We start from the raw sequence: 9,295 nt of genomic DNA, 5'->3' as shown, positions 1-9,295 counted from the left end.
AGTTACTATAGGATATTTATTAAAACCTCATAAAGATGAATGTATGATACTTAATTCTTCAATACTAAAAGTTTAGCTAAAGAGCTAAAAATAGAAATACGAATTACAGTTTCAGACTGGAAGCTAGCTTAACTAATTGAAGGAAAATAACTGAGGCAAGGTAGGCCATTACCCTTGTCATTCTCTGCTTAGAGGGTATCTTCTAAAGAAGGCTGGGGTATTTTGTTTGTTTTCCCATAATGAAAGCAACTCAGCAGCTGTGCCAGTGAATAATAACATGAGTCCTATGAAAGACTTGCTTTCATGGAGATCATACTGCAAAGCATTAATGAATGGCAGTGTAATACAGGTTAGCATTTATGTGCGTATAATATTTGTGTTCTTGCCTGGCTGTCAGTGCCTATATTAGGACATTTAACAATCTTGAATGTAGCTGGTTCATTTTAACAAAATATGATTTTATTAATCACCGATAAATACAACATATTGCTCTTTACAATTGGGTATTGCCTAAATCTTGCTGCATGTATTTTCAGCATGCAGGGGAAATCTTGTTTCCAAACCTCCTGTTGATTTCAGACAGTAGGCTGAGATTCCCTGTGTGGCTGGGTCTCTCCAGGTGTGTTTCCAGGCAGCTTCCAAGATGAGGTGATTTATTTTCAACAAGGTTGGTCAGACCTATGCTCCACTGAATTTTTGCAACTCGTTTTTCTTTATAGTCTGGTAGACATGGGTTCTGTAAGATCCTGGGATATACGCGTTTATTTAAAAAGAAAACACAAAAGTTGGAGGGGTTTGTGGTAGCAGAGATGATTCCATACAGCCCAAATTTTACCTGTTTGTCTTGTCTGCAGAGTGCCTCTGAACTGAAGGAAGAGTTCTCCCTGACCCTCCTGGAGAACCAAATCTTAATGGGTCATCGAACTTGTTTGCACTAATTATACTGATTATGCTAGCTGATGAGGGTGAAGGTACCCGAATGAAGGATTTCCATCAGCACTGAAGGCCGTTGAATTGCTACCAAGAGGAAAACTGATGCTGGCAACCAAGAGGCACCCAACAGTGAGGAAAAGAACAGAGGTGAATCAAAAAAAGTAAGTCGTAGCCAAAATAGCTGAAAAGGTATTTGTAAGCTCTGCTGTCAGTGGACTGACAGAAACATGTCTAGGGCAGGTTTGAGAGGTTAACACAGCGGTCTTGTGCTGCCGGTCACTCACTGCTGCCCGGCACCGAGCAAGCAACAGCCACAGCTGCTGCCCGGCGGCTTTCCGCTCGGTACAGACTCCTCCCGCACTGTCCTTCTCCGCGGCGGCTGCTCACCTCGGCTTGCAGAGCCGCAGGCCTGTTAAGATAACAGCTCTATGTAGTGGTTCTATTTATGATAATGTGCTACGTAGAGTGTTAATAAACCGGTATTTTTCCTCAGTTCGAAGAAGTGCAGTGACCATCGTACCAGCGGCCATATCGCTAAGCTCAGCCCTTCGGGAGCGGGCGGTGCCGGAGGCGGGCCAGGACGCGGTTGCGCCGTAGGTGTAGTGCCCGCCGCGACATCGCCGCCATGTTGTGCCGCCTGTCCTCGGCGGGCAGGTGGGAGTCGCGGTGTGTGTGTGAGTGTGTGAGTGTGTGTGCATGCCTGTGCATGAGCTAATGTCGGTGAGGGGCCTGCAGCGGAGCGGTGCGCGGGAGAGGAGGCGGCGGCGGTGGGGTCGCCCCTTCAGCGGCTCCCCGCCATTTCGGGAGGCGGGAGGTCGCGCTGCTGCATGCTGCTCGGCGCCGGGCGGGGGGCTGCTGGCGGCGGCCTTTCATCCTCCCGGTTCCTGCCCTCGCCCTCCTCCCAGGGGCTCTCGCCGCCTGACAGGGTGCGGGCAGCCCTTCCTAGCGGGGGTCGCCGCCCTCGGCCGCTTGTCAGGGGCGCTAGGGTTTTGCGCTTGGTTTGTCCCTCGTTCATGCCAAGGTCACCAGCGAAACACAAAAGGGCGTCAGGAATTGACCTTCCTTTCGGCCCAGCGGTTCTCCTTTCATCGTGGTCATTGTCATGTCCAGTAACACGTGCGAGGTGTCAGAACGGGGAAGGGTGACCAGAACCCTCATACTGTTCTGGGCTGCACATCGCGGCTGCGCTGTTGTCATGCGGCGCAGTGCGTTGTGTCCAACACCCACCGCAGGGCCGAGGAAGCACGTGTGTTGGTGTTCATGCTGCAGAGGATCAGTGCCGGGAGGCTGGTGACCCTGTGGGGTTTTCAGCCTTTTTTTTCCAGTACAGGCACCTTGTGGATGGTGATGGGAGGGCAGTGAAGGGACATCTTGGCTTCTGTTTTAAATTAATAACGATTAGGTGAAGCTTTGAATATCAGCATGTTACTGCTGGCTTTCCATTCCTGCCCCCATCTTTGCCTTGCCTCTAAGCATGGGAGGGTGTGTGACTGCTGTGGCTTGGGTGGCTTCTTCTGATAAGTGGTAGCTTTAAGTTCCAAAGCCCTGTACCTGTGACCTTTATGTGAATTTATCTTTGCAGTTAAGCAGGAGAGTGTGCTTGTTTTGAGCTCTTGAAAAATGACAATCTGGCTTGAGATACCACCCCATGTACTTAAAGCAGTGATCATAACTCATTGTTTGTCGGCTTCAGTGAAGCCCAGGTCCTGAATAAATACTACTTCTGGTTTTTTTTACTCTTCTAGAAGCAGTGTCAAGGTGGTAGCACCATTGGGATGCTTGGCCTCTAGGCAAAAGCACACTCTTCCTGACTTGCCATATGACTATGGCGCTCTGCAGCCACATATTAGTGCAGAGATCATGCAGCTGCACCACAGCAAACATCATGCCACCTACGTGAACAACCTGAATGTTGCGGAGGAGAAATACAAAGAGGCACTGGCAAAAGGTTTGTATGTGTATAGTCAACAGATGAGATAGAAACTTGTTGACACAGATGATATAGGAGGAAAAAAGTAGGTGGCTCTTCTTTCTAGGGGAAATAGTTTCTTTTAAATTTTTCAGGTTCTATAACTTCAGTTTTCTTAATAAAGTGAAATATTACAAACAAACTTTTGTAAACTTCAGTGGTGCTGGTAAAGAAATGCGATTTAACTGAAAAGCATAGATTCTGTTCTTTGTAGTTCTGTAAAAGTAGAAGGAAATTGACTGCTGTGGATTTAGTCCATATTTACATTCGTAACTTAAATGGATGATGGAGTCAGTAGGAAATTTCAGTCATTTTACTAAACAAGTACTTTGTAATGAAAGGTTAGTAATAAACTTATATAAAGCAAAATTCATGCACCTCAGTGGTTTTCACGTCAGAAGCTCTGCTGATTCTTGTGAAATAATCTTAGTTGACTACAGATGGAGGTAAAACAAATGTGCAGTTAATGTATAAAATGCCCAGTGAAGAGATCTGAATTTGGGTGCCAGTTATGCCACTGGCTCTGACTAAGGAGGCACGTAGGTCACATGCTGGTGTGAGACACTAAAATATGCAAGAAGCCATGGAATTTTTTGATCTTTCAGTCAGACTGATGAAAATATATGAAATAATGTGTACACATTTTTAAGAAGGTAGAATATTCTCTGTTGTGGTCTTTTCTGAAGAGTATCTGTTTACCTCTAGAAAGTAATTACTGTATAGACTCATTTCTGTCTGTTGACAAAGGTCTTCTTAGTAATAAGACTTGAAAGATTTTGGAGATTGATGGAGGCCTTGTGGTAACTTAGTGACTACTGTGGTGATGAGGATGTTTTTGTCTATGTATTTTTATCTTCTGCCTCCTTAGGTGATGTTACAGCTCAGGTGTCACTTCAGCCTGCACTGAAGTTCAATGGTGGGGGTCATATCAATCACACCATCTTCTGGACAAACCTTTCTCCTAATGGAGGAGGAGAGCCTAAAGGTTAGTGCTTCTTACAGTGGTTTGTTGCATCAGTGTTAACTGGCCAGTAGAACTAATGATTTTTTTTCCTCTTTGGAAGAGTCTAAGGGATCTTTATTTTTTCACAGTTAATTGGCCTTTCTGTATGACAGTTATCACACTTCTGAGGAGTTCAGGTTTTTGAATGCAAACCGAGAATGTAAAAAGCTAGCTCTGTGTTAAGTATTTTTAATTTCTAAAGGTGATTATGTATACACTGCAAAATACTTGGGTATTGTTTTATATTGTCCTTTCTGTCTTTGTAACAGAAAATAGTTGTACAAAGCTATGCTAGTCAAGCTGCCATGTGTGCTCAGTTCACAGAAAGGGAAGAAATATTCTGCAGGCCATCCAGCCTAGTGGATGTCTTTTATGCTCCAATTTGAACAGGGATAGTTAGCAGTTAAAGCCTAAATGAAGAAGTCCCCTCTGGGAGGACAGAGTAGTGATTATCTGCAAGTGACCTGCAATTAAAGGTAAAGGGCCAGATCTCAGAAAAGTTGTGGTGAACTTGAGGATTTTGAACGAGGTTTATATGTCTGTAAATTGGTGGGCTTCAGGTACTTTGTACTCTCTTTCAGCATTCATAGGTGACATCTGCTTGTGACTTTTGACTCTACCATGGAAGTACAAAGATGATCTACTTCAGACTAGAGCATAAAATAGCAATTCTGGTATCAGTCCATTTTTGATAACAGCTTGTTTTCAGATTGCATTCTCAGAAAAGATGCTTTAAAGCCTTGATTTTTCTCTCCCGACTTGTATGAAGTTTCTGTTAAAGTCAGTGAGTCTGAAATGTCATCTTTCGGTTCTGACTGAATGGCTCAAGGTTATTTTAGGAAGCCTGCTAAAGCCTGGCTTAAGATGCATTTGCAGCTATTTCCAGGAGATTTTCAAGACCAGCTGATGGTGAAAGGAATCAAGAATTCTTCAGCATTGCACTGTATGAAGTATTCTTACATGTGCTAATTAGGAGCATAGTCACCGTCAGGTTTTAAACTCTTAAATATCTGGAAACCACAAGTGTGTTAGGGTGTAGGGGAAAGGAAGTAGTTTGACAGTGTATTGTTACACTAAACATATTGTTTCTGCTTCCTTTGCCACAGCACGCGTTATAAGGGATCTAATAATGGAACTTACTCATCAAATAGATAACTGTAGAAGTAAATGTAAACCTAAAATCTGAGGGAAGTGGGTAAATACCTCTTACTATGTGTAAGTTCATTATACTGATATAGAAGATGTCCACATATTTCTTTGTACTAAGACAAGTCAAAGCCACTTAGTGTTGTCCTTTTAGATATGCAGACTAGCTCCTTACCTTCTTTCCTTGAATATCCAGTTGACAGCACCCTGACTGTGTCTTTGAGGACAGTGTGTTTGACTGTTCCACTAATTTCTTTCTGGTCTGCTCACCCTCTTAAGCAGATTGAGATAGAACTGTTAATTAATGATGCAGCTGCTCTGCTTGTCTAGACACTTCATTTTCACAGAGCCCAAATGCTTCCTCTCTCCTTCTATTTGCAGGTGATACCTGGTGTTCTATGAACTTTTTGTATCTTTGTTTTTTTTTAAAGGAGAATTGATGGATGCCATCAAGCGTGACTTTGGTTCCTTTGCAAACTTCAAGGAGAAGCTGACAGCTGTATCTGTTGGTGTTCAGGGATCAGGCTGGGGGTGGCTTGGCTATAACAAGGAGCAGGGGCGCCTACAAATAGCAGCTTGTGCTAATCAAGACCCTTTGCAAGGAACAACAGGTCAGGTTTCTTTCCTTCCACTCTGCTTTTCTCTTTGTAGATTTTATAGGCAAGTGTATGAAATCTGAAAAGCGGCTTTGTGGGGAAAAAAGCTGAGAAGAAATTGCTGGATAAATAGGGCTGGAAAACCAAATGTCACTACTAGCAAAAGCAAAAAACAGTTGCAGTTTTTAAAACAGCATTTGTAAAGCAGGACTTAAAAACTGAAGAGCAGTAGGGTTTAAAGTCTGTCTAGTGTAAGAGGAAGTAGATGGGGCATATTGTGAACGTGCACTCTCAGACAATAATTTTAGCTTGGGCTTCTTTGTGTTTTTTGGAGTAACTGGAGTAGCTTGCCTGTATCGAGGAAGATTAAGCCTCTTGCCTTTAGTTTTTCTCTGGCAGAGGGGATGTTGACAGAACTGTCAGGGTAGGCCAGCCAACAGGAGAGGGGAAGGTGGACATAGTAACTCTGGGGTTAAAAGAGACTGCTTTGATCTGCTTCCTTAATATTTGTAAAGAGTAGTGAGTGTCTGTTTAATTAACTTTGGATGTGGATAGTACAGCTAGGCAAGCAATGTAATGCTGGTAATGAACACTTTTGAAGATAATTTTACTTGCTTAGAGAGATGTGGAAGTGATGATGGCAGGGTGGACACCCTCCACAGAGGGAAGAGGTTGTGACTATGACAGTCCTGCCTGGAGTGGCTGTTAGTCCAAATCCTGTTATAGATATCTTTGAAATACGTTCTGGCAAAGAATTTCATGTACTGTCAGCAGTCCATGTGTTGCTTATCAGTTGGGACATACAGCATAATGAGGGTAAATTTCACCTCTACCCTTTTGAAAACTCCCCATTAAAAAAACAGTGGTTTCAGTTATCTCTTCAGGCCAGTTCTAGAGTGTTTGTAGATGTTTATCTTGATCAGCTCTTTCAGCTTATGCAGTGTTTGTGTGGAGAGGGAACAGTCTGTAAAATGTTGCAATAAGCACCTCTCTGCTGGAGAGCTCTTTGTCTCCTGCAGGTAAAGACTCAGAAATCTTGGGGATGTGCTATAAGACTTTACATGTAAAGTGTGTTTTTAGAGATATACAACACTTACCCCTTTATATGTTTTTTTTATATAGGTCTCATTCCTTTGCTAGGAATTGATGTATGGGAACACGCTTATTATCTTCAGTACAAAAATGTTCGACCTGATTATTTGAAAGCCATCTGGAATGTGATCAACTGGGATAATGTATCTTCAAGATATGCAGCTTGCAAAAAGTAGAGTTGGAATTCTTGCACAGACTTCTAAAATGTCACCACTTCTACTCTGATACCACTCTTGTAGTAGTGCCTGTGGCTTACAAATGATTTGCTCTACTGCAGAAAACACTTAGCTCATCCAACAAAAGCATTTCATAACCAAGCAAATTGTCTGCTTGTTTAATTCTATGGAAGGTGTTTACTTAGAGTTTTGAAGCTTTAAAATGTTGTGCAACAGAGGGAGACATTTCAAATAATCTTTTCCATTGCATATAGAAACATAGGTCACCTTGCTGAAGCTTTATGAGGTAATGGATTTCCTTGTTGCACTAAAATACCTACGTGGAAGTATGTACTAGTGTTGCTATAGAGAAATAAAACTCTAAAGAAGAATCTTCTATAGCTGTCTGTAAGAGACTCATTTTTAATAATAGCTGGTCCAGTTACTTGATTTAAAAATTACTGGAGAAGAGAAACACCTTTTGTAATTTGCTGTATTACACCTGTGGAGCTTTCTCACAGATTAAAAAGGTAGGTGAAAGGGGCAATAGGTGTCTGTGCCTGCCTGACTTGACTGCCTTCAGCCATCCCTACCACCTCTTATGTAAGATCTTCATTTCTTGCACTGATGCACTAGAAGTGTTACCTTGGGCAAGACACTACAGTCCTGTGTCAGGCTAATTTAGGGGAACTTAATGTCAGCATGTGAACTGGTTTCATACTAGCTGTTCAGGAACATACTAAAACATCCTTTGAGGCTGATGACACGCGTGTTTGAAGTATAAATTGTCTCTGTGTAGCTGTGTTCCTGAAGCAGTTATAACAAGTTAAACTTAAGCTTGAGGTGGGAATGAAATACTCTGTGGTGTAAAAGAACATGCCTGAAAGATCTTAAAAAAGGAATGATGTGTTTTGGTGTTTTAATTTTTTTGGTTGGGCTTTTTTTACTAATTTTGTTGCAAGCATTTCTGGGTGGATGCTGCAGGCATGCATAGTGCCTCGTGAATTTTCTTTGAGCTTTCTCAGTATGCTTCTTTAAGTTCAGGATGGATTCTCAGGGAAACAAGGAATAGGCTTACAGTACTGTACTGCTAGGCTGCTCTTATGAGGTAACAAGATTAAGGGGAGAAGTGTCTATAAAGAAATAGATGTCTTTCATTAGCAGATGCAGGGAGAACAACTACCACCACCATAGGAGCAATGTTTAGTCACCAACCACAGCTGTGGCTGGTGAAATACACCTTGCGAATGAGTGAGTTGTGCAAACGTGGCTTATTTCGTATTTAAAGTGGCTTTCATTTTTTCTACCATGAAATGCTTCTTCTCTAGGCCCAGTTCTTGGGCAACCTGACCTTATGCTGGATTGCTTTGTAATCTTGTTTAAATCTTATGTCATCATACCCTTGCTTTGCCTCTGAGAGTGTGAGAGCAGTGATGAAAAAAGTGGAGTCTATTGGTAACCAGTACTGGCAGCTTTTGAAGGGTCCTGAAGGGTCCATATTCTTCCTGTCTGCAGAGAACCCTCTTAGGTCTGGAGAGCTGGTGAATGAAAGCTCTGCCACAAGCTATGCTCAGCTTTTCTTCCTAGAAAGGAAGCCATGGGAAAATCATGTAGATTTTCCCCAATAGAGGCTTCTGGCAGAATTGTATTTCCTAGGTGGCAATTAAACCTGAAAATCTTTGCTGTAATTATTAACTGGGGTGATGGGTTTGTTTTGAAACACATCTTTCAAACTTTATGTTCCCATCCTCTGGCCTTGAGTGTTTCCTTCTAAGCAATTTAGCTAGCAAAGCTGTTGACTGCCTGGGCAGTGAAACATACAGGAGTTTCTTACTAATCTGTGTTAGGTAGTAAGCTTGGAATGGCTGTTGCTGTTACGAACTGGTGCTTCATGTTACAGAGATTGCTGTGGAGGTGTTTCCCTATAGGAACTGAGAAATGGGAAGGTAAATTGTTACAGCCAGTCTCAAACACACTGCCTGAACGGACAATTCCAAGACCCTGATTCAAAACCGAAACTGCTAACAGTTTGTTCTACCTAGAGCTCCCTAATTCTCAAGGTAAAAATAGCTGTGTATGTAAAGTTGTCCCCAGCCTGAACTGTGTGGCGTGTCTCCTATCAATGAGCATGAAATTACTTGCAGGTTGGATCTGCAAGACAGGACTGACCAGTGAGCTTTCTAAACTTCAGTTCTAGGTGAAATGGGCTTTGACTTGGGCCAAACAGAAGAGCTGCAACAGAATTGCATTGTTTCCCTGAGCCTTTTGTTAGTCCTTGCTTAGCTATGTTGCTTGTGAAGCTGCTGGGTATGTGTACACAGTTAATCTGTAGGCTACCGTAGGTTAAAACAACAACTTGGAGTAATTTTCAAGAGGAGAGCAAAGTGCAGTACCTAACCCA

At 42.6% G+C, this 9,295-nt stretch overlaps 1 protein-coding gene across 2 annotated transcripts; it reads left to right on the top strand.

Annotated features, from left to right (window-relative positions):
• The first annotated feature begins 1,437 nt into the window (after positions 1 to 1,437).
• Positions 1,438 to 7,301, top strand: SOD2 (superoxide dismutase 2). 2 transcript variants are annotated; one of them, XM_031049758.2, is made up of 5 exons: positions 1,438 to 1,599; positions 2,679 to 2,881; positions 3,771 to 3,887; positions 5,483 to 5,662; positions 6,770 to 7,301. In XM_031049758.2, the coding sequence occupies exons 1-5, from the start codon at positions 1,559 to 1,561 to the stop codon at positions 6,913 to 6,915; spliced, it is 687 nt and encodes a 228-aa protein (XP_030905618.1). In that variant the 5' UTR covers positions 1,438 to 1,558; the 3' UTR covers positions 6,916 to 7,301.
• Positions 7,302 to 9,295: the final 1,994 nt, after the last annotated feature.

This window comes from Melopsittacus undulatus, chromosome 3, assembly GCF_012275295.1.
Source record: "Melopsittacus undulatus isolate bMelUnd1 chromosome 3, bMelUnd1.mat.Z, whole genome shotgun sequence".
Classification (NCBI taxonomy): domain Eukaryota; kingdom Metazoa; phylum Chordata; class Aves; order Psittaciformes; family Psittaculidae; genus Melopsittacus; species Melopsittacus undulatus.
The sequence above is the reverse complement of the archived record's forward strand: the minus strand, read 5'-3'. Positions and strand labels throughout refer to the sequence as shown.

What these genes read in the sequence shown, in the direction of transcription:
- SOD2 (XM_031049758.2), top strand. Translation starts at nt 1,559, where the DNA reads ATGTTGTGCCGCCTGTCCTCGGCGGGCAGGTGGGAGTCGCG. An exon ending in GCGGGCAGGTGGGAGTCGCG is followed by an intron (nt 1,600 to 2,678) that starts GTGTGTGTGTGA and finishes TTACTCTTCTAG; the next exon opens with AAGCAGTGTCAAGGTGGTAG. An exon ending in CAAAGAGGCACTGGCAAAAG is followed by an intron (nt 2,882 to 3,770) that starts GTTTGTATGTGT and finishes CTGCCTCCTTAG; the next exon opens with GTGATGTTACAGCTCAGGTG.